Raw genomic sequence first — 26895 nt, 5'->3', positions numbered from 1 at the left:
CCAAAATCCCATTTTGATCTTCTCATTTACTTTCTTAATATTGTGAGAGGTTTTTAGCACCCACAAACCGCTTGGTAAGGAATGTATTCACGAGGAATCGGAAAACCAACAATTGTTTTGGAGGCGCTTGCTTCACAAGATCTCTGGATATGGCACGCGTTTTTTGGAGCGCTAGGTACTTGTAACGATTTAAATGTTCTTGATCAGTCACCAGTATTTAATGAAATTATACAAGGTCAAGCTCCCCAAATGAACTAATATGTCAACGGAAGGGAGTATAATTTGACTTACTATCTTACGGATGGTATTTTTCCCGATTGGGGGACATTTATTCAATCCATTCGACTACCACAATGCCCGAAACATACTTTGTTTGCAAAACGTCAAGAATCTGCACAAAATGATGTTGAGCGTGCATTTGGAGTCCTTAAAACTAGATTCGCCATGATAAAAAATCCATATTTTTATGGGAAAAAGGCAAAATAGCATATATTATGAAAGAGCATGTCTCATACTCCATAATATGATTGTTAAAGATGAACGCCATTCATACACTCTCTTTGACGAAGAAGAATTCCAAGAAGGTGCCCCGGATCTTACGTTTTCAGACGATATGGCTACAAATCTCGAGGGTTTAGGTGATCATCGCAGAAGAATTCGTGATAAACAAGCACATCATCAATTGAAGGAGAATTTGATTGAGAATATATGGACTAAATTTAGACATCTTTCAAATGATTAACAAGGTTTATACATTTTGTATAAATCTAATAAAATGTTTGTGTGCTTTAATTAATATGTTTACATCTTTTTGTGTTTTTCATTTTTATCTTCATTGTTTTTTTTGTTATTAATAATTTTGAATTGTATTTTCTGTTTCTTTTTATTTTCAAATAAATTTTATGTTTATTTTTTATGTTTTCAATTTAAAAGTTATTTTTTTAATTTTAAAAATTTTAAAAATGTTTTACATTATTAAATTATTTAATTTTTAAGATTCTAGAGGTTCAACCAATAATCAACTCTATAACTTTAGTCCTTAACTTAACCTTTTACATTATTATAATAATGTAATTGAGCAATACTTGGGTTCACCCCTAGGGGCAAACCTCCTCATTCATCCCCTATTAGATTAACCAATTAAAATGAAGTAATTTGCCACGTCATATTATATATAAAAATAAATCAAAACTAAAATCATTAAAACAAAATAGATTAAACAAAATCTGTATAATATAACCATTCTTTTATAAACCTAAACCGAAATAGAATTTCGCTTAGTTAAAAAATCTAAACCCAAACCAAAATATAATTTTGTTTAATTACAAAGTCTGAACCCTAACCATTATTTTGTCAACCCAAACCGAAATATAATCTCGTTTAATTACAAAATCAAAACCCTAACCACTATTTTGTCAACCCAAACCGAAATATAATTTTGTTTAATTACAAAAAATCTAAACTCTAACCACTATTTTGTCAATCCGAACTGAAATACAATTTTGTTGATGTATAAAATCTAAACTCTAACTACTCTTTTATAAAGCCAAACCAAAATATATAATTTCCTTAATAAAAAGGGACAATTTTAAAACTACCCTTTTTGAGGATCACATTTTTAAAAATACCCCAGTAGGGAGAGCATTTTTAAAACTACCCCTGTTTTGGTGCAAAAAGACGATCTGCCCTCATTTGTTTTAACCTAAAAAATCTCTTCTTCACCAATCTCTCTCTCGACGGCAAAAACCCGACTCATCTCTCTCTCGACGGTGATGGTGACTCCGACTCTGACTCATCTCTCTCTCGACGGCGACGGCGATTCATTGATGTTGGTTTATGAGAATCCTAGTTTACAGTTCATCCCGTCGCCGACTATACCCCAGTAGGGAGAGCATTTTTAAAACTACCCCTGTTTTGGTGCAAAAAGACGATTCTGCCCTCATTTGTTTTAACCTAAAAAATCTCTTCTTCACCAATCTCTCTCTCGACGGCAAAAACCCGACTCATCTCTCTCTCGACGGCGATGGTGACTCCGACTCTGACTCATCTCTCTCTCGACGGCGACGGCGATTCATTGATGTTGGTTTATGAGAATCCTAGTTTACAGTTCATCCCGTCGCCGACTATCTCTACGTTCCTTCAAGCCCCTGAATTTATTGTTCTCTGTCGTGATTCATTGTGCTTGGTCGTGGTGTGCTATGGCGAGATGAAATGTGCTCTGCTCAGTTCGACGTGGTCTGGTAACTCACTTTCAGCATCTCGTCAAGCTTAGCACACGTATTCGCCTAGATTCTCCTATTACAGTAAGATGCTGGAATTGGTACTTTTATATACTTTTAGTTTGGATATAATCTGGATTTGAATGTTATAGACAAGTAAGGTTTAGTGAAGGTATCATATTTAAGAGATCGACTTCAGTATGGCCAACATCTCTAATACGGTCTGCATTTGTTAGTTTGCTGCATATTTCTATGATTTTACAGAAGGATGTTTGTAAGTGAAGATGTTTTGCATCTGCACTCGAAATCAAATGGAAAAGATAAGGCATGTTTTTAGTAATAGCTGTAGGATATGATATTATTAAGGTGGTGGAATTGAATGTGTGTGATTTCCAATATGATTAGTTCATAGCAAACAATTTGTGAATTTGCAAGAAAACGAAAGGTTGTCGTCTTCAGATAGGAAGAACCATCTCAGTCCGAGATATTCATAGCAAGGGTACGAATCTCCAGCTGCAAGACACTAACAAGGTACTGAGGTAGTGAATGTTTCATTGGTTTCATTTCCTGGCCCTATTGTATAATCAACTATACAAGCTGTGAATGAATTATATCTAGATATATTCATGGTTTGTGTTGCAGGATTACTGTTGGATATTAGAATTTTGGAATTATTCAAGAAGCTTCGAGCTCTGTTTTTAGTACTCGACCAAGAGGAGTGGAGACATGTGAGAGCCAGCCTTGAGTACACTGGTGGAGAAGTAAGAAGTGCTGGTAGAAAGCGGTATATCTAACGATAGTTTCAGACTAAGAAACAAACTCATGTGATAAGAAAATTGGTGCTTAAGTTGAAAATATGCTTCTTTGTTTGTCATCTAGTGATTATGTATTTCAAGTACAATGTGTGTGTGACCTTTTTTTTTTAGTTTGTTAAAGGGCTTATGATTAAAGTGTGTATGGATTTATAACATTTTAATAAGAAGAAACTAAGGATATAGAACATCTTTTTAAAACCTTTTATAATCTGTATACAAACTTTTAAAATCATGTAAAATTTAATTTAGTAATTTTGCAAGGTTTTTATGAAGATTTTATAAGGCTTTTATATGGTTTTAAAAAAGTTTTGAAAAGTATTTCTTTTACAACGTATTAAAAAGGTTTTACAAAGTTTTATAAGGTGTTGAAATGAATACTAAGGTATTAAAAACTATTTAAAAGTTTTTATAAGGTTTTATAAGGCTTTTATTAAGATTTTATAAGGCTTTTACAGGGTTTTTAAAAGTATTTAAAAGGTTTTATAAGGTGTTTAAATGTATATTAAAGTTTAAATAATAATTTTTAAAAGTTTTACAAGGTTTTTATAAGGTTTTCCAAGGCTTTTATACAGATTTTATTAGGCTTTTATAAGGTTTTTATAAATATTTTATAAGGGTTTTAAAAGTATTTAAAAGGTTTTATAAGGTGTTTAAATGTATATTTAAGTTTAAAAAATAAATTTTAAAAGTTTTACAAGGCTTTTATAAGGTTTTACAAGGCTTTTATACAGATTTTATAAGGCTTTTATAAAGTTTTATAAGGCTTTTATAAAGTTTTTAAAAGTATTAAAAAAAAATTACAAGGTTTTTTAAGGTTATTTTTTAAAAGGGCTTTCAATTAAAGACTTATGCCCAATGGCTTACATATTTCCGGAGTATGCCCATACAATAACCACGATGTAGCCGCCGTCCAAAGACTACAGATGTAGCCGCCGTCCAAAGACTACAGATGCACGCCGGATCAGGACCTCCGGTGTGCCTGGATGACGGGGTCAAAAGGAGTAGGTGATCAAAGCTTTTATAAGGTTTTTATAAGGTATTTATAAGGTATTTAAAAACTATTTAAAAAAAATTACATGGCTTTTATAAAGATTTTATAAAACTTTTATAAGGTCTTTATAAGGTCTTTATAAGGTTTTAAAAAGTATTTAAAAGGTTTTACAAAGTATTGAAAAGGTTTTACACACGGTTTTATAAGGTATTTAAATGTACATTAAGGTCTTTAAAACTATTTAAAAAAAATTACAATGCTTTAATAAGGTTTTTATAAAGATTTTATAAGGTTTATAAGGGTTTTATAAAGATTTTATAAGGCTTTTATAAGGTTTTCAAAAGGAGTTTTAAGAAACGTTTTACAAAGTACAAAGTATTTAAAAGGTTTTACAAGGTTTTATAAGGTGTTATGTATATGAAGCTTTTTAAAACTATTTAAAAGGTTTTACAAGGCTTTTATAGGGTTTTACAAAAAAAATTATAATGGTTTTATATGGGTTTTATAAGGTTTTTAAAAGGTTTTAAAGATTATTTAAAAATTTTTACAAAGTATTTAAAAGGCTTTATAAAATAGTTATATGGCTTTAACAAGTACTTAAAAAATTTTACATGAAATTGTTATATATGCTTCTCGTTAACAAACAACAATTCGCATAAACTGGTATGATTTTTAAAAACAATATTTATAAGGTTAAAAACAATATTTATAAGGTTAAACTGTTTTATAATCTTTACAAAAAGCTTTTAAAGATAATAATTTTTTTAAAAAAAAGTCTTTTAAAAGTTCTATTATCTTTGAAAAACCTTGTAAAGTATTTTTAAAACCTTTTAAAACGTGCTAGTGCTACTCCTTCATTTTTGGTTTCATACATACTGTACATGTGAGCACGCTTTTTTCAAAACTTCTAATGTATATTACTAATAAACATATTATATATTCAAAGATTGTTATTAAACAAGTACAAAATCAAACCAATTCATCATCATGTGAAGTGAATGTGGTGACAACTCACGAAGAACCGGAAATCGGGAGTGAAGATGAGGACACAAGTGTTACAGTTTTGAAGTGTTTTTCAAGTGAAAGCCAACGAACATGTTATAATTATATACAAAAACTCTTCACTCCTAATCCTGTGTATTCACTTCTCCTTCCTCACGTGGTACTCCTTCATTCAAATCACAAAAGAGATTGCTACCTTCTTCATAACTTGTTACTGCAGGCTGCAGTTCTTTACTGTAACAATCAATAATATCACGGCAAACAAAATCATATAAGCAACAAAGCTTTGAAAACGAGAAATCCAATCCAATCCATGCCCACCATTGTTAGTCTTCAACCCAAGAATCTACCATTAACTTCTTCAAAAACCCCATCAACCCCACAAATCGAACTTGAATCAAACAATCAAAATTCAATTTCAAGCTATCATTGAATTAGAAAACACATGTCTGTCTCAATGGATGCTCTTCTAAATTAGATTAGAACGTACTCAGATACCACAAATCAACAATTCTTGTTTATTTGCTTCAGATTTCAAGCTGATTTTCAAACCCTTGAGCCAATTTTTTTCATTAAATAAAATCAAAACCTTAACAGATTTCAATGAAGCCAACTAAAGAGTGAATCAAGCTCTAAATCGCATGAAAATAATCATGCTAGAAGAAATCAATACAAGAGGGGTGAATCAAGTTCTAAATCGCTTGAAAATCAAGCTTTTATTCGCGAATTTAGATCTAGGGGCAAAAATGACGAATGAAACAGAGAAGAGAACATGAGGAAGCAAAAACAAGGATTAAAGCATGATACCTGAATCTGGACTCGACCACAATTTTGAACGATTTCAGCGTGAATAATCTCTTGTCTCTATGGATGATTGATTTTGAGATGAGGCGATTTGGAGTTGAGAAACGAAGGCGAGATAGATCCTAGCAACAAAGAGTTCTCCAATTTCAACAACGACGAGATCGACGAATGACAGATACGGGAACAACAATCTTCCATAGAGAAAGAAACAACGATGGCGAGTTCCGAATTTTGACGACGGTAAAGCATACGGAGACGGCAATCTGAGAAAAAAAAAACAAATCGGTGATTGCCAGTTTTGAGAAGAAAGGTTGAGTAAGAGATGAGGGTAGAATAGTCTTAAAAGATTAAAGAAGGGTAAATTTCAAAATGGCAAAAAATAGGAGTATTTTTAAAAATAAGTAATCCAAAAGGGGTATTTCTAACAAATTCTCTAATAAAAATCCTACAATTTTGTTTCTTTAATTTGTTTTTTTTTTTAAAACACTTCAGCAACTTTATTAATAACTTGGTAGTAAAAACCAGAATTGAAAAAAACAGAGGAGCTTGTAAAAAGCTGAAACATAAAAATGCAGACACCAAGCCTCAACCGCTACCACGACGTTCTTGCTCAATCCTATCCAACAACCAAGCCGGGCCGTCCAAAGCAACATAAGAAGTGAGGCGTCCATCTCTTGTCACACTCCTCGCAATGTCAGAGACTAAAGAATTGGCTTTCACATGTGACAACCTAAACTTCACCTCCCCCATAAAATGTAAAAGCTTAGAAATTATTTTCAGTTGAGCCCGATACTTAGACCAGAGCAAAAGAAATTGTTTTATTTTATTATTTATTTTTGATATGTGGCATATTGTTATATTTTGATTGGCTATGGAGTTTCAATTGTGCCGCAACTTATATATTTTTAACTTTTTTTTTTTTCAATGGATAATAGACACGTTGCATCTTTTATTCCCACCATTGCATCATGAATACTCTTTCCCTCCATTTACTCATACCGAACCCTATCCTCCTCAAATCCCCACGCGCCGCCTCACAATTCATTTCACGCGCCACCGTACCTTCATCTCTCCGCTTCGTCTCTACGTTAAATCCACGCGCCGCTTCTTCCGACGAGTCACAGTCAATCGAAACCCAAACTCTCGACGTCCTCGAATGGCGAGCTCTCTGCAATCAGCTCTCTCCCTTCGCCTCCACATCCATGGGTCTCTCCGCCACCAAAAACGCGGAGATTCCGGTGGGAAATTCGCCGGAAGAGAGTAGGAATCTCCTTGACGAGACGGCTGCTGCGTTGGCGGCTATGGAGATGATGGAATCGCGGCGATTAGGTCTTACTGAGATCCAGGACTTGTCTGGTATCGTCGAGCGTGCTGTGGCGGGTCAATTGCTTACTGTTAGAGAGCTTTGCACTGTTCGCAGCACTTTAATGGCGGCTACATCAACGTTTCAGAAACTTCGAGAAGCAGCCAATAGTGATAATCGGTATAAGCAGTCTTATCCTCTAATTTCATGATTTGTGGTTTGCTCATATGAAGTTATGTAATGTTCTTGTCATCTTGTAGGGTTACTCCTCTTGTAGAAATACTTCAGGCTTGTGATTTCAAGGATACATTGAAGCAGAAGATTGGTTTTTGTATAGACTGCAACATGTCTATGGTTCTTGACAGAGCTAGTGAAGATTTGGAGATTATAAGATCTGAAAGGAGGAGGAACATGGAGAATTTGGATTCTCTGCTGAAGGAAGTATCAACTATGATTTTTCAGGCTGGTGGGATTGACAAGCCTTTGATAACGCAGCGCAGATCAAGGATGTGCGTAGCTATTAGAGCTACGCGCAAAAGTTTACTTCCAGGTGGTGTTGTTTTAAGTGTTAGTAGCTCAAGGGCAACATGCTTTATTGAACCAAAAGAAGCAGTTGAGCTTAATAACATGGAAGTGAGGTATGCGAACGCCGAGAAAGCTGAGGAAATGGCAATTTTGAGCATTTTAACATCTGAAGTGTCTAATGCGCAGAGTGATATATTGCATTTGTTGGATAGAATACTAGAACTTGACATTGCGTTTGCAAGAGCATCACATGCAAAATGGATGAATGGTGTATATCCCAACCTAACTTCAGAACACAGTAAAACACTGGACTCAGATGGAGACCATAAATCTTTAGCTGTAGACATTGAATCTGCACAGCACCCGCTACTTCTTGGTTCAGTATTAGGCAGCCCAAATGATGGAAACATTTTCCCTGTGCCAGTAGACATTAAAGTTGAAAGCAGTGCCAAAGTAGTCGTCATCTCGGGTCCAAACACAGGAGGAAAGACTGCGTTATTAAAGACATTGGGATTAATATCTCTTATGTCGAAGTCGGGGATGTATCTGCCTGCTAAGAATTGCCCTAGGTTACCTTGGTTTGATCTTATTCTGGCTGACATCGGGGATCCCCAGGTATTATGTTACAAATTTCTTGCAAAGTAGCACAAGCTACTAACGTGTTGATTTATCTCTGTGTCTAGGTTTACATGCTACTAACTTTGTTGAGAGCAATTCTAAAAGACCTAATATTAATTTTTAGTTTGAGTCACATATATTTCAAAATCCCTGTGTGTTTCTCTTTTCTAAGTCCTGCTTGATCTCTTGCAAAGATTCTCTGTTCAAATTTTTTATGTTTCAAACTTTTATTTGCAGTCTTTGGAGCAGAGTCTCTCAACCTTCAGCGGCCACATCTCACGAATACGTCTGATACTTGAAATTATTTCAGAAAATTCGCTTGTCCTACTAGACGAAATCTGTAGTGGAACTGATCCTTCAGAAGGGGTTGCACTTGCTACCAGTATCCTACGGTATATGAAAGATCGTGTAAATGTGGCTGTTGTGTCCACACATTACGAGGACTTAAGTCGCTTGAAGGATAACGACTCTCAATTCCAAAATGCTGCTATGGAGTTCTCCATGGAAACTTTTCAGCCTACATTCCGAGTACTCTGGGGAAGTACCGGTTTATCAAATGCATTGAGAGTAGCTAAGTCCATTGGATTTAATAGAAGAATTTTAGAGAATGCACATAAATGGACAGAGAAATTAGATCCAAAGCAGGAAGTAGAACGGAAAGGCTCACTCTTTCAGTCCCTTGTGGAAGAAAGGAATAAGCTAAAGCTTCAGATAACCAAGACTGCAGCATTTCACAGAGACTTGATGAACCTTTACCGTGAGGTACTGCTTTTTTCTTTTGCTTTAACATGTGTGATTATACCATGTAGTAATTATAAAAAAGGGTCTTACAGAACATTATGTTTACTTGAGGAACTGAAAACGATCCTTGATACCGGTGTCGAAGTAATGAGTGAAATAATTATGAGGATATTTTTCTGTTGTGTAGTCGAATATCAGTTGTCTAGTCTGGAACATATTTGTGGTTGAAAAATTAAATTTTAAGGTGGTTGAGATTTCCCTTCAAGGGTCCTTTTAGAGGACACATTAGATGGTTTCACTTAATATATCTCCACAGTAAAAATGAAATTTATTAACTTTGTTTTGTTGCTATTGTTAAACTCTTGTAATGTATGTTTTTGTTCCTGATCATTCTCCACTTTCTTATCCTGAAGCTTGAGCATGAGTCGAATGATCTTGAAAAACGTGAGAGGGCTCTTCTGAAGAAAGAAACCCAAAAGGTACAAGAAGATCTAACCTCTGCTAAACTAAAGATGCAGAAATTGGTGTCTGAATTTGAAAGTCAACTAGAAATCGCTCAAGCTGATCAATACAATTCCTTAATTCTGAAAACCGAAGAGGCAGTTGCAGACATTATTGAAGCTTGCTGTCCTAATGATCTTGTAACTACGGAAGAAGCGTACAGTGACTACTCACCTCAAGCAGGTGAAAAAGTTCTTGTAACTGGACTTGGAGATAAGTTAGGTACTGTGGTTGAAGAACCTGGAGATGATGAGACAGTGTTAGTCCAGCATGGTAAGATAAGAGTACGTATAAAGAAAAAGGACATAAAACCCCTTCCGCGTACCACAAGCAGCCAAACATCCAATCGTTCTCTACGTTCTAAGAGACAGGTATACATCATTTTGTGGTTTTAGACTTTTCAGGTCCCATTCTTGCAGTATCTCATTATTATAGCTAAGTTACCTAACCATATTGGTATGTCATCATAAATTCTAGCTTGACGAAAACTGCACCATGAAAATGAAGATAGTAATAAAGTTGAGAGTTACTGACAATGAGAATGGTACTTTGAATCCCTAAAGACTTAATCACCTGATTTAATGAGTGTTTTATTGTAGCATAACATCCGAAACAAGCTCAACGCTCCGTAGTTGAATTACAATTTTAAAAATTTGTGACCTGACAGTAATATCTTGATTTGAGTTCTAACATCAGTTCTTTGTGGTATCTGATACTTGCACAGATAAACATGAAAGAACTAGGAAGTGTGTTGCAGATGCAGAGTGAACCAGTGCGGATTCAAACATCAAAGAACACATTGGATCTAAGAGGAATGCGGGCGGAAGAAGCGGTTCACCAGCTAGACATGGCCATCTCGGGAAGAGACTCGGGATCCATCCTCTTTATCATTCATGGAATGGGGACAGGTGTTATAAAGGAGCTGGTGCTTGAGAGGTTAAGAAAGCACACTCGTGTCTCAAGGTATGAACAGGCAAATCCTATGAACCACGGATGTACAGTTGCTTACATTAAATAATCTCTCTCAAACACATTCTTTGTAAATCTTCTTCAAAAGTTAATGTCTTCGAAAGCAATGTCCACAAACTAGTTTCGTTTGTGATGAATCAACGTTCAAATGTACAAGAATTCGTGTAAAGTATAGATATTGATATTGTAAATATAGTAATTCTACTTTACCACAAACATCATTGGTTTCGAAGATACCATGCGGACACGAGTACCTCGAGATGTACGCAATGATGGCTATGGCTACAATACTTGAGGTAGCGAAGATGGATGAAGTTAGTGGCCGATTATGATGTTGATATCGAATATCATTTGGGTAAGACAAACCTTGTGGCCGATGCGTTAAGCCGGAAAAGAGTTGCTTCAAGTACTGAGAAAGAGATGGAAAGATTGGTTAACATGGTTGGAACCTTGCGCTTGGAAGCGATATCGGAAGAGTTAGAGCTTTTAGGTTTGGATGCCGCGGATCAAGCCGATTTATTGACTCGTCTTCGGATGGCACAAGAAAAAGATGAGGAACTCATTAAGTTATCGAAGAATGACAATATTGGTAATGGGACGATATTAAGTTTCAGACTTCGAGTAATGGGACGATATTGGTAAAGGACCGTGTGTGCGTTCCGAAGGATAAGGAACTTTGAGAAGAAATTCTCAAGGAAGCACATCAGTCTATGTTTTCCATATATCCGCGATCAACAAAAATCTATTGCGACTTGAAAATATATTATCATTGGCAAGGTATGATAGAGGATGTCGCTAGATGGGTAGGTTCTTGTCCGACTAGTCAAAGAGTTAAAGCAGAACATCAAGTTCCAGGAGGACTGTTCCAAATTTACCGATTCCCAAATGGAAATGGGACATGTTAACCATGGACTTTGTCTCTGGATTGCTTGTGTGCGAGGAGACTGATTCAATTTGGGTTATTGTCGATCGATTAACGAAGTTTGCGCACTTTCTGCCGATGAATAAGAAAGATGGAGTCAAGAAGCTTACAAAGCTTTATGTGGAGAATATCGTTCTGTATGATGGAGTACCGACGAGCATAGTATCGGATCGTGACTCTAAGTTTACTGCTGGATTTTGGAAAGCTCTTCAAAAGCGATTTGGTACAAGGCTGAACATGAGCATAGCTCATCATCCACAAACGGACGGGCAATCCGAGAGAACAGTCCAAACAATTGAGGATTTGTTGAGAGCGAGTGTTCTGAATTGGGGTGGAGATTGGACTAATTACTTGCATTTGGCGGAGTTTACTAATAACAACAATTATCAAGAAAGCATTAGAATTTCACCATATCAAGCGTTGTATGGTAGACCTTGTCGAACACCGTTGTGTTGGACACAAGTGGGAGAGCAAAGTGTCTATGGTCGAGACTTTGTGGAGAAAACGACCGAGAAGATCAAAGTGTTGAAGGTTAAAATGAAAGAGGCCCAAGATAGATAAAAGAGTTATGCCGATAAGCGTCGGCGAGAGTTAGAATTTCAGGTTGGAGACATGGTTTACCTTAAGACGGTTACTTATAAGGGTGAAGACTGTGCATCCGTGAACACAAAGGTAAAGGTACATGGGACTGTACTAATTTCTGGAAAGATTCGGAGCAGTGGCTTATCGACTTGAATTGCCTCCAGCAATGAAAGAGTTTCAAAAAGTGTTTCATGTGTCTATGCTAAGGAAATGCATAACACCTCGGGAGAATGTCTCATCATAACTTCCAGCGCATTAGCAAGCAAATTTGACTATTGTTGGAAGACCGGTTCGAATTATTGGAAGGAAGGTGAGAGTAGATTGGAAGAAAAAATTTAAGTTTATTCAAGTTGTGTGGGATTGTGATGGAGAAGAAGAGACTACTTGGGAACCAGATGAAGTAATGAAGGTAAATTTTAAGAAATGGTTTGAGAAGCGAGAAGTTTCAAAATAGAAAGCTTAGATTCGAGGACGAATCTATTTTAAGTAGGGGAGAGGTGTAACGCCCGTCTCCTACAAAGTTTAGCCGGTACTGGACATCCCAATGGTCGAGGGAAACTAAGTTAGTCGAAGAATTCAGCAAATGGTCGAGGTTTTATTGGTACATCGAAGTTCATCAAGAAAGATCGGTATAAGCTGCTTGAAATCCGAATGATCGAAGGAAAAGTGGAGTGTTCGGACAATCATTTGATTGGTTCGGACAATAAAGGACTTTTGAACAATTTTGTCGGAAGATTACCGATAATTGGGTGGTTATCGGTCCGTCTATCGGGAATCTATCGAGCGGCTATCGGTGATGCGAAGATCCGCGTGTTATTTTTCAACCCGATTTGGTAATCTGCGTGTTGGTAAGCCGAGATACGTGGGATTGGATTTTCTTGATGGTTGTTCGTGGAAACGGATAAAATCTTGAAGAATATCAGAATAATGGATATTCCATCAAATATTTTCGAACGATCGAGAATTTTCTCGAGCATATAAAAGGGACTATTTGTTGGCGTTTACATGCATAAGCACGCGGAAGGCGATTGGCAAGCTTTTCATCGAGAAAGTTAGAAGTTTGTTGAGAATCCGTGATTAAGGTCGAGAAGATCGAGTAGTTTCTCGAGAATCTAGGTAAGTATTGACTAAACTCTGTGTTTATTGATAGTTTACCGAGTGTCGTCGGTAAGGGAGTATTGATCAGTGTTGTTTGCATAGATCTGTGTATTTTACGAGTGTTTGTTGGATCCGTTCGAGTGAGTTAAGCGATAAGAGGTGTCAGGAAGTCAATCCGTGTGAAAAAGGTGAGAGCGTGACTGTGGCCGAGTCTTGAGCCGTTTTATTGATTGATTCATTGATGTTGCTTGCTTGTCATGATTTATATGTGTTATCGCGATAATGTCTTGATAGTTAATCGATGGTGGTTTTGATAATTATCTCAATGGTATGTTATGTTTATGACTTGCTTGTTTGACTTCTTGAATCGATAAAAATGAATGTGATTTCTTGACTACGCCTAGTGAGACGGGATGCCTAATCCACTAAGCAAATTTGTTTGCTTACGCCTCTTTTTGGACGCAAGAAATGGAAATAATCTAAGTGGCTGAACCAGTTTGTGAGACGAAGGCGAGGTAAGGGAAGGATGGTGGATTGGGTAGTTTTAATAAATCGGTCTAGTATGTTAAAAACGATGTAATAGCTTATTAGCAAACTTGTCGTTTGTACTAGAACCTTATTTGGAAATTCAAGTGATTGATTTTGCATTATTGACTTGTCTATCGATCTTATGAGCATATGTTAAGTTTTATCGAAATGAACTTGAACTTGGATGAAATTTTGAAAATTTGGGTTAGGGTCACTACAAGAAAATTACGTATTAATTGCAACTGAAAACGCTATTTATTGATACGATAGCGTTTTGTTAAACGCTATATCATCGACCGCGATCGAAAGTCTTAGACTTTTGATAGCAGTTTTGACATGTGCTATGGTATATTCTTTTAATATAGCAGTTATTGTATGCAATGTATTATTTTACAATAGCATTTCGTAAATGTCATGCATATGTAAAACGTAGCAATCGTAAAATGTTATCTATAGAGATTAAACATAGCAATTTGCAAATGTAATTTATTTCGGTTTGTCGATTACATATTTTTATTTTATTAGACCATAATTTAATTTAGTTTAGACCATAATTTAATTTAATTTAGACCATATTATTATTCATTGTTCATATTATTATAAATAAAAGACCCTCAGTTGAAGTTTACAAACCATTGTTCACATACAAAATATAAAGTTGAAAGTAAACCATACAATTAAATAGATAATTTAACCAAAGTTCATATTTAGATTAACTAACACCTTCAGCTTCTGCCTCTTAGTTTCGACGATGCGACTTGCCTCTTGAGGAGTCTCCTTGTTCCTGTTTTGGTCGTTTCATTGCAGCGGAGAGTTTTTCGTGTCTAAGCCTTTGTTCTTCGTTTCTGAGGTTTTGGAGAAGTCTTCGGAACTCAGGTTAGATGTCTTCTTCGTCTTCCTCTACCCGTATGAAGCTGTTTATACAACACCAAATCTCCACGACCAAGTATATATACATATAAAGTAAGAACATGCAAGTAGATCAGTTAGAGACATAATGTAAACACTTAACCATCCAACACAGAGAATAGGAGAAGAAATTAGTGAAAATTAGTGAATGACTCACCTGATAAATTTGTGTTTTCCTTTGTTGATTGCAAACCCAAACTGCAAAAAATTGAAAGCATCAACAGTTTCAACCCGAAAAACAAACTTCTAACTCGATTGCGAATTTGAAACAGTGGCTAACACAGATTCAAAAGGAAATCGATTGCAAATCGATAGAAATAATGGCTCAAAAGCACATATTCAAATGGAAATCGACTTAATTTTACATACCTCTGCAACTATTAAAGTGATGAGAGTGAGCGACAATTTAACTGCAGAATTGAGATTCAACACGAATTAAGGTTTTTGGGTGATAAAGGAAACTGATTCGAGATAAAAACTAAGGTTTCAAGTGGGTAATTAGGATTTTGAGCTCAAAAGGATTCAAAGACTTCGTGAGAATTGTATCGAACTCAAAAGAGAAAAAGATGACCTTTGATTGTTTTCCCCCTTTGTTATTTTTAGAATTTCTCCAAAGGCGGGGACAAAAAAATAATAATCCCGCGACACTATCAAATAGCGTTTTCAAATATTAATGCTATCTAAAGACAAACGCGAAAACGAAAACACACCCGTGTATTCAACCATAGCATTTTCATTTTTATAAACGCTATCTATTTTTAGCGGTTTAGTTAAAGATAGCATATCTTACCAAAACGCTATATTATTGTGCTATTAATACTCAGTTCTCTTGTAGTGGGTCTTTCAAGTCCCGAGTACAGAAAATAGAGTTTTAACTTTTTTCAACTCTAAATGTAATGTAAGAATCTCTTATTTATATGTCTGTTAATGAACAAAAAAAAAATATCCATCAAAACACTGTTAAAAAAGTCAACATTTACCGTTAAATCAAAACGCCTCACTTAGAGTGGAAACAAAAACGACACGTGATTTCTTATGGCACATCCTCCCATCTGTTAGTGCGGATGAGACAATAATATAGTGCAGAAAATAAACAAGACACAAAGTTTGTTAAAGAGGTTCGGTTTTTTCTACTCCCCGGGACCAATTCCAAATTTCGATTTCACTAGAACATGAAAGCAAATAAAACCAATTTGCAAACGCATAAATCAAGCACAACCCTCTAAATCTACCGCTCTGAACTATAACATCAAATCTTAAGGATAAATCTCTACCCTTAACTAAATTCCCCCATGAGTCTAGATTTAACCAAGATAACCTAATCTTGGGGAAAACGGCCTATTCCCCCCATGAACTATATTACTTTATCGCACACCTGTACAAAACTTTCATCTGTGCCTATTTCTCGATAAACTAAGATCAAATTTGAATTTCTTATACCAACTATACAAATCCGGTGAAAACCACCAAATCGTGAAACAGTGTTAATGTGCCGTCAACGGATGCTAACTAGGACGACATGTAAACGTTGAAACGACTGCATTTTAGCACAAAGCACACCCGATTTAACACAGAAACAAAACGACGTCGTATTGTGAATTGGGATTTTTATTTATTTAGGGTTTATATCTTCTTCAGAAATAATTAAAACATATCCATGGTGGGATATGGATGAAACACAAATATTGACAGTTTGACACCACCAGGAACAAGTTATTTTGCTCATTATGGTCGTCTATCTCTTGTACTAGAAAACCTATAAAATACAGAGATTTTACACACTTTTAAAATCTATAATTTACAAAATGAAAAATAAAAAGATGGAAAAAGAGACACGAGGATGTGGAGAAGAAGATGGATTAAGAGAAAATCATGTTGACCCAATACAAACCGACATCACCTCTCACCTTATTCCCTTGGATTCCCATTTTTACTCTTTGCTTTCTTTTCACAGGTGTCTGACTCCTATGTTCCTCTCTCTTATTATTCTCTAATCTGTAAGTTTATTCATATTTTTATTTTGCTTTCTTTCGTTTACGATCTGGGTTCTGGTCCAATTGAAAGAATAGGTGAATTGTGTCTTGTGTTTTTTGGATTAAGAAGAATGATAAAAAGGAGGAGAAGAAGAAGAATATGAACCCTAAATTTAAAAAAAAAATCCTACTTCACGATACGACGTTGTTTTGATTCTGTGTTAAATCGGGCGTGTTGTGTGCTAAAACGCAGTCATTTCAATGCTTACGTGTCGTCCTAGTCAGCATCCGTTGACGGCACAGTAACATCGTTTCACGATTTGGTGGTTTTCACCGAATTTGTATAGTTGGTGTAGAAAATTCAAATTTTATGTTAGTTAATGGAGAAATTGGCATAGATGAAAGTTTCGTTTAGGTGTGCGATAAAGTAATATAGTTCATGGGGGAATATGCCGTTTTCCCCAATCTTTGGCTAAATTCACCCTGAGCCTAGACTTCAATAGTCCAAGTTTCTGGAGCAACCTTCACACACACGTCACACCGATGAACAAATAAGCTTGATCACAAAGCACCAAACCGCGAAACTATGTCACACACAAAACCAAAAGAAAGCTCTCTAGGATTATTCTTTATGCCTCTGCTCTCTTGATTCTCTATGATGTGCCTAACACCTCTATATATAGCCACCATGATTCCTAAATCACATAAGAAAACTTTTCCAAATTCCATTAGCAAAAGCCTTTTTCTTTTTGCTATTTTTCATTTCCTTGTCAAACGCCAATTTCATTAAGCAATGAAATAGTCTTTTTCCTCTTTGATTCATCCTCCAATCATTCTTTAATCTAGTCTTCTTAAGTCTTCTAGAAACCAAACACACACATAAAACATCAGCATCCTGAATCATGTTCTATATCAGACAGTCACTACATCATACAAAATAATTGCATCTACGTTCTCCCCCTTTTGACACTACAAGAAAACACGTGTATTGCGAGGGAATATTGCGAGTAACACAACGGGCGTCGTAGCTCCCTCACAAAATTGTTAGGGCACATTGCCTCGCAATAAATTGCAACTAACTTGCAAGGTAGTAATCATCCGTCGCAAAATACTAGCTAATTTGCGAGAATTTAACTAGGCTACAATATTAAATATGTTAGGCACAAACTTTCTTGGAAGTTGGGTAAAACCCACGCAAGTTGGTTGCAACTGCATAGCTTTATCCCTAGCAAATTCATAGCAAAGTCAGGTGATACGGACATCAGAACTAGATCAGACCAAGAGCACAGCAAACCGGTCTACATGGAGAATTTTGGAGAATCTTTGTCTAAATGAAGTTCTGAACAAGCTCAAGAAGACCAATGGTCAGGAGGAATCATTTACCAAGCAACTGATTCTACGATGGTACATCCTGACATACGAGCTGAAGTACTCTCGGACGGATCAGAAGCACTCGCTGACGAACCTGAAGTGCTTCTGATCCGTCCGATAAAACATCAGCATCCTGAATCATGTTCTATATCAGACAGTCACTGCATCATACAAAATAATTGCATCTACGTTCTCCCCCTTTTGACACTACAAGAAAACACGTTTATTGCGAGGGAATATTGCGAGTAACACAACGGGCGTCGTAGCTCCCTCACAAAATTGTTAGGGCACATTGCCTCGCAATAAATTGCAACTAACTTGCAAGGTAGTAATCATCCGTCGCAAAATACTAGCTAATTTGCGAGAATTTAACTAGGCTACAATATTAAATATGTTAGGCACAAACTTTCTTGGAAGTTGGGTAAAACCCACGCAAGTTGGTTGCAACTGCATAGCTTTATCCCTAGCAAATTCATAGCAAAGTCAGGTGATACTGACATCAGAACTAGATCAGACCAAGAGCACAGCAAACCGGTCTACATGGAGAATTTTGGAGAATCTTTGTCTAAATGGAGTTCTGAACAAGCTCAAGAAGACCAATGGTCAGGAGGAATCATTTACCAAGCAACTGATTCTACGATGGTACATCCTGACATACGAGCTGAAGTACTCTCGGACGGATCAGAAGCACTCGCTGACGAACCTGAAGTAGTACAAGAGCAGATGAAGTTATTCAAAGAATTTTTTCTTGTACCACGTAATGGTGTGTATGGACATTTGAATTGGAGCCTAGAAGACACTTTACACCATTCAAGGCCCATATCACACAAGAGTTGGTGCACCTCATCTCACATGATCTTTATGGAGCTTAAAATGGATGTTTCCTTAAATGGCTCATTCCAAATATTCCCATGGCGGCCTGGAGAGTTTCCATATCACTTAGAAGCTTCACTACACCCTCTAGGATGCACCACACCACACTTGATCAGGAGGATCAAGTCTGAGCTCTACTTACCTTATTTGGACCCGTTTGGCATCAACACACAACGGCTCCTTCCTTCTTTGTTTGTGTGCGTGTTTAAGGATATTTCTAACATCAAGAAGCTCCCAAGACCCTCAACATATCCCCCAAAACCGTCCAGATATACGCCCAATCATATATCACCTCTTTGGCTAAGGATTTCACCATAAAAGACTCCAACTGCTAGTTTTTGATCACATATCTTATTTCTTTGTTTAGATTTTAGAATGTTGTACTCAGCCCTATATAAGCTGATCCTTAGTCACATTGTAAAAACACCCTTGATCAATTTAAAGTAAAAGAAAGTTTGCTTCTTGTCAAAGTTTGAGTCTTTGTCATTGTTATTCTCCTAAGCCTATTGGAATCTGCGGATTAAGTTTGTTGAGTGATTCAACATCATTTCTTTGTTCATTGATCGAGTGAGTCAATTATCCCACCGATTGAGCAAGTCAATCACCTGAACTACCGAGTCAATTACCTGAACTACCCCCTGTACCACCCCTTGATTCACGAGAGAGTGCTTCAATTTTTAAAAATTTGAATAAGTGTTTTTGTTACTTGAATAAGTGATTTACAATTAGTTACTTGAATAAGTGATTTACAAAATGAATATGATGATTAATTAGTGGTTTTGTTTGTTAAGATGTATTTGTGTTTTTTTAAAACAATTTTAAAGATTTGCGAGGGAATTGCTACGAAGTATAAGGTGTGCCTAGCAAGTCCCTAGCAGTTTTGCAAGGACATTACGAGTCCTCGCAATAATAGCGAGTCAAGTGCTAGGAAGACGTTCCAATTTGCGAGTCGCGATATTCGAGGGATCTTCGTTTCTCGCAAATCCCTTGCGAAAGGTGTATTGTGAGGGAAACGGTAGAAATTCTTCTCGCAATACGGGTGTTTTCTTGTAGTGTGACTATGGTTGTGAACTCAATAATTCTCACTCCAAAATAACATCACTAAGAACATCACCATTCTCCCCAAACTTGAGTCACAACATGGTCAAAAACTAATTGGAAAATACTCCCCGCTTTGCAAAACGAGGTTGATAACCTAGTGCACCATCTCCATATAACTCATTTTTGCTAACCCAAATCTTCTTGCATCTTATGTCTTCATGACTAAATTCTCGAATAAATCTGAAACAGTTCCTCTTAATATGCCCTCTAACTCCACAATGACAGCATGTTGGAACATGATAACTCACATCATAAACCTTCTTCATTTGATTCCTCTCCCTCATCAATCTGAAACACCTTGGCCTAATAGTCCTAACAACACCATAATGATGACAAGTGGGACGAAAAATTCTTTGAGGTTCACTCTCCAAGTTAGAATGTTTTGTTCCAATTTTCTGAACAACTGCAGTCTCTGATGTAGAATCTGTCTCAGTTGCAGTTTTACTAACAGTTGCAGTTTTACTAACAGTTGCAGTTTTACTAACAGTTGCAGTTTCTGCTACAGTTCCTGATGCAGACGTGACTTTACTCCCACAAACAAACCAAGGCCATATCTATCTACTTTGCTTTGTCCCATTATTAAGCATCCTTAAATTCTTTTGATTTTTTTCAAGCTGAAATTTAGCTTGTGATGCTTCTTCTTCTTTTTCAATAGCATATTTCTCTGTTTTAGCAACTTTAGTTTCCAACTTGAGCTTCTCCTTAGTCAAAACAGAATTCTCCTCAACTACTTTAAGCCAATGTTCATACAACATCTCATACTTCATAGCAAGTTCTTCATCATCAAAACTCTTTGCATCACTATCACTTTTTGCAGATTCAGATGCAGTTGCAGGTTTTGCTGCATATTCAGCACAGTTGCAGGTTTTGCTGCAGATTCAGACGCAGATTCAGACACAGTTGCAGACGCTAATTCAGGATTATGTTCAAAAGTTGTATATGCCACCAAAGTCAGCAGTTCTTCTTCATCTTCTGAATCAGTTTCAGAATCACTAGTAGCAACATTCATAGGCTTATTATTATGCTTCTATAGATTGGCACAATCAGAACGAACTTGTCCATACCCTTTGCATTCAAAGCATTGTATATTCTTTAAAGATACTCTCACATCTTCATCTCTTCTATTCTTCATCTCTTTTCCCTTTCGCTTTAGAAATTTAGCAAATTCCCTTGATAACATAGCCATTGAATCTTCAGATGATGATACCTTAAGAGCAACTCCAATGTCAACTTTCTTCTTCACAGTTTCATCTTCCTTCTTCTTAATCCTTCAGCTTCATGTACTTTGCTTAACTCAAAAGCTTTAAGTATCCCAAAAAACTTATCAAAAGCCATCTCATCTAAGTTATGAGCTTCTTCAACTACACAAATCTTTGACTCAAATTTTGCAAACAATGATCTGTTCAACTTCTTCACCAGCTTCTTGTCTTTTCATACCTTTACCAAGAGCAAAAGACTCATTGATATGTCACATCGCTTAGCACTAAATTCAGCCACAGATTCCTTCTCTTCAATCCTTAGATTCTCAAACTGTGATACTAACATATCTAGCTTTGTTCTCTTAACACTTGTAGTGCCCTCAAACATATTGTCCAATGACTTCCATGCTTTCTAAGCTTATGCACATTGAGAAACTAACTTGAAGTGGCTTAAATCAATAGCATTGTAAATCGCAGTCTTGGCCTTAGAATTGGAACTTGATAACCTATTTTCTAAAGCAGTCCAACTCTTGGCTTAAAAATTTCAACACCCTTATCATTCGTGATTGTAGGAGGCTCCCAACCTAATTCAATCGAATTCCAACAGTCTTTATCAAGATTACTAATAAAAGCTTACATATGAACCTTCCAATATCCATAATTTGCTGAATCAAGCAATGGGGGTCTTGTCATAGACGTTCCTTCTTTATATCACTCCATCACACAAATCTCAGCTCTGACTTACTTCCTGAACTACTATCCTCACCCTTGATCTACTCGAAACAAGAATGAATCTCTATCGAGAACCCGCTCTAATACGACTTGTTAGTGCAGATGAGGCAATAATATAGTGCAGAGAATAAACGAGACAAAAAGTTTGTTAACGAGATTCGGTTTTTCCTACTCCCGGGGACCAGGTCCAGATTTCGATTTCACTACAATAAGAAAGCAGATACAACCAATTTGCAAACGCGTAAATCAAGCACAACCCTCTTGAACTACCGCTCTAAACTATAACATCAAATTTTAAGGACAAATCGCTACCCTTAATAAAACTCCCTCTGAGCGTAGACTTCAGTACTCCAAGTCTCTAGAGCACATTCACACACACGTCACACCGACGAACAAATAAGCTTGATCACACAAGCACCAAACCACGAAACTATGTAACACACAAAAGCAGAAGAAAGCTCTCTAGGATTATTCTTTATAGCTCTGCTCTCTTGCTTCTCTAGGACGTGCCCAACACCTCTATGTATAGCCACCATGATTCCAAAATCACAAAAGAGAAATTTTCCAAATTCCATTTGAAAAAGCCTTTTCCTTTTTGCTATTTTCCCTTTCCTTGTCAAACTCCAATTTCATTAAGAAATGAAATCGTCTTTTTCCTCTTTGATTCATCCTCCAATCATGCTCTAATATTTTCTTCTTAAATCTTCTAGAAACCAAACACACACATAAAATATCAGCATCCTGAATCACGTTCTATATCAGATAGCCACTGCATCAGATCAAATCCTTGCATCTACACCATCCACAACTCTTGACTAACTTTATGTATTGATCCACATTGAGGGCTTGGACATTTGAATATACTTTTTCTTTTCTTTTTTCAAATATTTTTACTTTGTATTCAAATGTGGGTTTGAGATGCGTGATTTTCCCCTTATCATCGACAACTTTAAACAAATGATCAAACGGGAGTAGCTTTTCCATGCTTAGCTACGTCTTGGTAGCTTTGACATAGGATTTACCCATTTCACGGAAGCAGTCCGCAACTGGTTTTGGAATAGTATCAAGCTTAGGGAATATTTCTTCAAATCCAAAATCCACGGTTCTCTGAAATTCAGCCAAAACTAACTTGCATTTTAACAAAAACCTATGATTCCAAAACCCTAAACTTAACAAAAAGAAACCCAAAATCAAAGAGATCTGGAAGTTTGGCATTGTACAAATTCTACATTCCTAGGACAAAAGAAATGTACCGGGAATCTGGGTGGAGAAATTTCGGAGTTGTTCGATCAATGAAGATAGTCCAAGCTGCTTGAACCCTAGAGCTGTCCTGCTTCTCCTCTCTCCACTGAAAATACACAGGAGAGACCTCGATGGCAAGACCCAAAAACCAAAATTGATTGGGAAGTGTGTGTCGCAATGCAATGTTTTGCTCTGACTTGAGTCCGGTTCTTGGGATTAAATCGGCACAATATATAAACTGAACCTGCCATATTAGAGTTGAGTGGTACATCACGAATCATGAGCTCAAGGCTCGCCGGTAAGGTCTTACATCTCATAATCATCGTTTCATTTGTGTGTCAAGCTGGATTTTGTACACCATTAAAAGCTCACCAATAATAATAACCAAATATCGATTAATCTTTTTGTGCAACAATCTATATTTACATCTCTCTACTCTAGGTGGTTGAAAATAATAAATCTTAATTTAAAAATAATAATTAATATTTACTAAAATAGAATTCTTTAAGTGTAAATTAAAACTAAGCTAATAAAAACTAAAAAATTAACAACAAAATTCTTTGAAAATATTTCACCAAAAATATAATATTCATGCATACTAATGAAATGTTAAAACAACTCTTTAAAACATGAATAAATTACAAGAAATAGAAAAAAAAAAAAAAAGAAGAAGAAGTAATGTATAGGAGATGGCGATTGCGAAGGAGATTTTATCGATGAACATCGATCTTCGATGAAAAAGTGGCTGCTGAAGGATTTTGGATTCTTTGCGGTTATTTTGGGTTTTGTTGATGGTCTCTCAAGGATTTGGGGATTCGTTTATGGTCACTTGGAGGTGAGACGAGATAATTGCAGAATCTTGGCTAGGCCTGAGCGTTCGGATATCGGATCGGGTTCGGTTTGGATTTTTTCGGTTTTCGGATTTTTTGGATATTGATTTTAATATCCATTCGGATATTTATAAAATTCGGTTTCGTTTCGGTTTGGATATTTCGGATTTTGGTTCGGTTTGGATATAATTGTGATAATTAAATTTTAACCAAAATTTATTGGATTCGATTTTATTCGGATATTTTTAAATCCAATTATTCTCAAATAATCCATGCTATCCAAGTATATATAAAAAATAGAAATGAGGCAAATGACAAGTTCAAAGAACCAACTAACATAATACCATACCAATATATAAAAGTGAAGCATAAAACTGTGTCGATGCATAAAAGCTTTAAATAAACCAAACAAAACCATAAATTCCTAATGAAAAAGTAGCAAAATTCAGTAACATCCTAAAATCAATTAAAAATAACTTTTAATCCGATATGCGGCAAACGTTTATATCCTAAAGATATTAAAGTATATATTATAAGTTTGGTTATATATGGATATCTATTGGATATCGGTTTGGATCGGGTTTAATCCGATATCCAAAAATAATGAAAGCTAACAACCGATCGGTTATTTCCCCAATATCGGTTCGGTTTTAATCCAATTTTTTTGGTTCGGTTCGGTTCGGATTTTTGGATTCGGATTTTATGCCCAAGCCTAATCTTGGCGATCGAATCATGGTATATGTTCTCTTTATCTCAATGGCGGTTGTTTTGCGGTATGTTCAATGTATTTGGGATCTCATTCTCTGGATTATAGGAAATCAGATCTTATATTTGAAGATGGAATCTCTCAGCGATGCAGGATTGATATCCCATATTGATAAGATTGGCTTAATTAGTAGGAATTCACGGGATGAATTAGCTAATTTAGATCCCGTAATTGGTGTTGTCTGGATTTGGGTGTTCCCATGGTTAATGCATAATCTCTGGAGACGGAAGGCAGGTTTGAAATCCTATAAAAACAGGCGGTGGAGAAACAATAGTAGAACCAGTACTCTCTCAACTTTCTTCAGTCAATTGTATTCCATCACCTTTTGGGTTCGAGCAATGGGAGTGCAAATACACTTCAGGGATGTGCCTACTTTCATGAGTATATGTGACGGAATAGGATATGCAAAGGAGGTTGATCTAGATAATGGAAGAGTTCAAGTTGCTCTCATCATCGACAACTTTAAACAAATGATCAAACGAGAATAGCTTTTCAAGGCTTGGTTGCGTCTTGGTAGCTTCGACATAGGATCTAACCATTTCAAGCAAGCAGTCTGCGACTGGTTTTGGAACAGTATCAAGCTTGGGGAATATTTCTTCAAATCCGAAATCCATAATGGGTCGGTTTTCTGAAAATCAGCCAAAACAAACTAGCATTTTACCAAAAACCTATGATTCCAAAACCCAAAATTTAACAAAAATGAACCCAAAATCAACTAGAGTTTAAAAAGAATCTTCTATTTCCAAAGCAGCAATGACTTTAGGGGACAAAAATGATGCATGATTGGGGACAACCTTCTTCAGAACCTATGCTTTTGAGATTCTTTATCAATATACAAAATATATGAATTTTTGAAATCCAAATGGTGAAGTTGGAGGCTGAAATCAAGAACAAAGAAAAACCTTAGAAAAAGAATATGGACGTGATGTAAAGGTGATTGAACACAACGTCGGTTTTTGCATGGATATACTATTCTTATAGCTGTCAAGTTTATGCAATTATGTTTAAAAAACATAAATACCAAACTATGATTCAAATTCTTCTGACAAAAATTGTTGAAAAATTCGACAGTTGATTGCTTTCAATTAGAACATCATCAAGATGCTCATACTGGATTTGCGAACTCTAAAACTTTCCATGCAAAAGTTGATGAAGGTGACAATTGCATCTTCTATCCTTATCTCAAAGAAAATTTCTTACTTATCTTCTTTCATATTAAAACCTCTAAAAGAATTATCTTTACCCTTGTCCATGGCTGCATAAATATATGTTATGAGTATTTTTTCCTCTATATCGTCCATTATTTATTCTTTAACGACTGTATTTTCAATTAGAAGCCATGGCTCAAATCTATGTTAAATATTTGTTCAAATACTCAAATTGTTACTAACTTCAAGATAAAGCATCTCATAATTTCTATATGAGAGATAAAAGAAAAAAATTATCTTTAGGTTTAGGTAGATAAATATTATGTTAACACATATATAAAAAGCAAGGTTTTTTTGGGTTTTTGCGGTTTTGAGATTACTGGATTTTAGCACTAAACCCAAATCGGAGAATTGTATGGGTCGCGTGTTAACCGGTCGGACCGGCGGGTCCAGTCCGGACGTGAAAACACTGCTTTAGGTAGATAAATATTATGTTACATATAAATTGATCTCTTTGTTTAGTATGACATATGCAACCAAGTATTTTTTTTGTTTTATTAGAAATTAAAAATCCCAATTAAATAATAAATATAAAATAAACTATAAAAAAAAAAAACCTCTCTCTCTCACGGCTTTTCATAAGGGGATTAGAAAAAAGCAGGCTTTTGTGTGTTTTCTGGACTGCCGGCGATTGCCGGTAGTACAACTTTGTTGTTTAATTATTTTTTTATCATGATTTTAGTAATTATGATAGAAAACTTTTTATTCTGTCAAATTATTTTCATATCTATTCTCTTTTTTAGATTTTTCTTCACCTTTATGGTGATGGTTGCTATTACTCTCGTCGGTGATGTGATCTTCTTGGGACATCTTTGCATTCTTCGACGGTCATCCCCACATCAAAGCCCATGATTCGATGTGATGCACTCTTGTTTTCACAGATCTACAAATCTAAATGGCCATATCATGATTTGGTGTCCTCACAACCATTATCACAAATTCCGATGGTCAATGAAACCACTGACGCCAATCGATTCTTCATAGTTGGAAGGCCATCGAATCCAAGGCGTCAAAATCTCATACTTTGGAGATATTCAGATGTGCTTTGGAAAAAACCTTCATGGAAACCACCA

General features: G+C 35.9%; 1 protein-coding gene, 1 long non-coding RNA gene and 1 pseudogene across 3 annotated transcripts; 2 read left to right on the top strand and 1 right to left on the bottom strand.

Annotated features, from left to right (window-relative positions):
* Nucleotides 1-1890: 1890 nt before the first annotated feature.
* Nucleotides 1891-3027, top strand: LOC111832000. The gene is made up of 2 exons (XR_002835106.1): nucleotides 1891-2758; nucleotides 2862-3027. It is a non-coding gene; the product is annotated as an uncharacterized LOC111832000 (long non-coding RNA).
* A 3766-nt stretch (nucleotides 3028-6793) lies between these two features.
* Nucleotides 6794-10687, top strand: LOC17895668 (endonuclease MutS2). Of its 2 annotated transcripts, XM_006300644.2 has the most exons (5): nucleotides 6794-7314; nucleotides 7395-8274; nucleotides 8515-9039; nucleotides 9432-9890; nucleotides 10244-10687. In XM_006300644.2, exons 1-5 carry the CDS (start codon nucleotides 6800-6802, stop codon nucleotides 10535-10537), a joined length of 2673 nt encoding a protein of 890 aa, XP_006300706.2. In that variant the 5' UTR covers nucleotides 6794-6799; the 3' UTR covers nucleotides 10538-10687. The 2 variants fall into 2 exon arrangements, with proteins under 2 accessions (XP_006300706.2, XP_023643893.1); XM_023788125.1 differs by lacking the exons at nucleotides 9432-9890; nucleotides 10244-10687 and adding an exon at nucleotides 9345-9405 and having other exon boundaries at nucleotides 8515-9041.
* Nucleotides 10688-16937: 6250 nt separating this feature from the next.
* Nucleotides 16938-21432, bottom strand: LOC111832140 (annotated as a pseudogene).
* Between the last annotated feature and the right edge of the window lie 5463 nt (nucleotides 21433-26895).

Source organism: Capsella rubella, unplaced genomic scaffold (assembly GCF_000375325.1).
Source record: "Capsella rubella cultivar Monte Gargano unplaced genomic scaffold, Caprub1_0 scaffold_2, whole genome shotgun sequence".
Taxonomy (NCBI): domain Eukaryota; kingdom Viridiplantae; phylum Streptophyta; class Magnoliopsida; order Brassicales; family Brassicaceae; genus Capsella; species Capsella rubella.
This window is presented reverse-complemented; position numbering and strand designations above follow the sequence as displayed.

Bases quoted from the DNA above. Each gene is read 5' to 3' on its own strand.
- LOC17895668 (XM_006300644.2), top strand. From the start codon at position 6,800: ATGAATACTCTTTCCCTCCATTTACTCATACCGAACCCTATCCTCCTC. The intron at 8,275-8,514 runs GTATTATGTTAC...TTTTATTTGCAG, and splicing joins CTGACATCGGGGATCCCCAG to TCTTTGGAGCAGAGTCTCTC. The intron at 9,891-10,243 runs GTATACATCATT...ATACTTGCACAG, and splicing joins CTCTACGTTCTAAGAGACAG to ATAAACATGAAAGAACTAGG.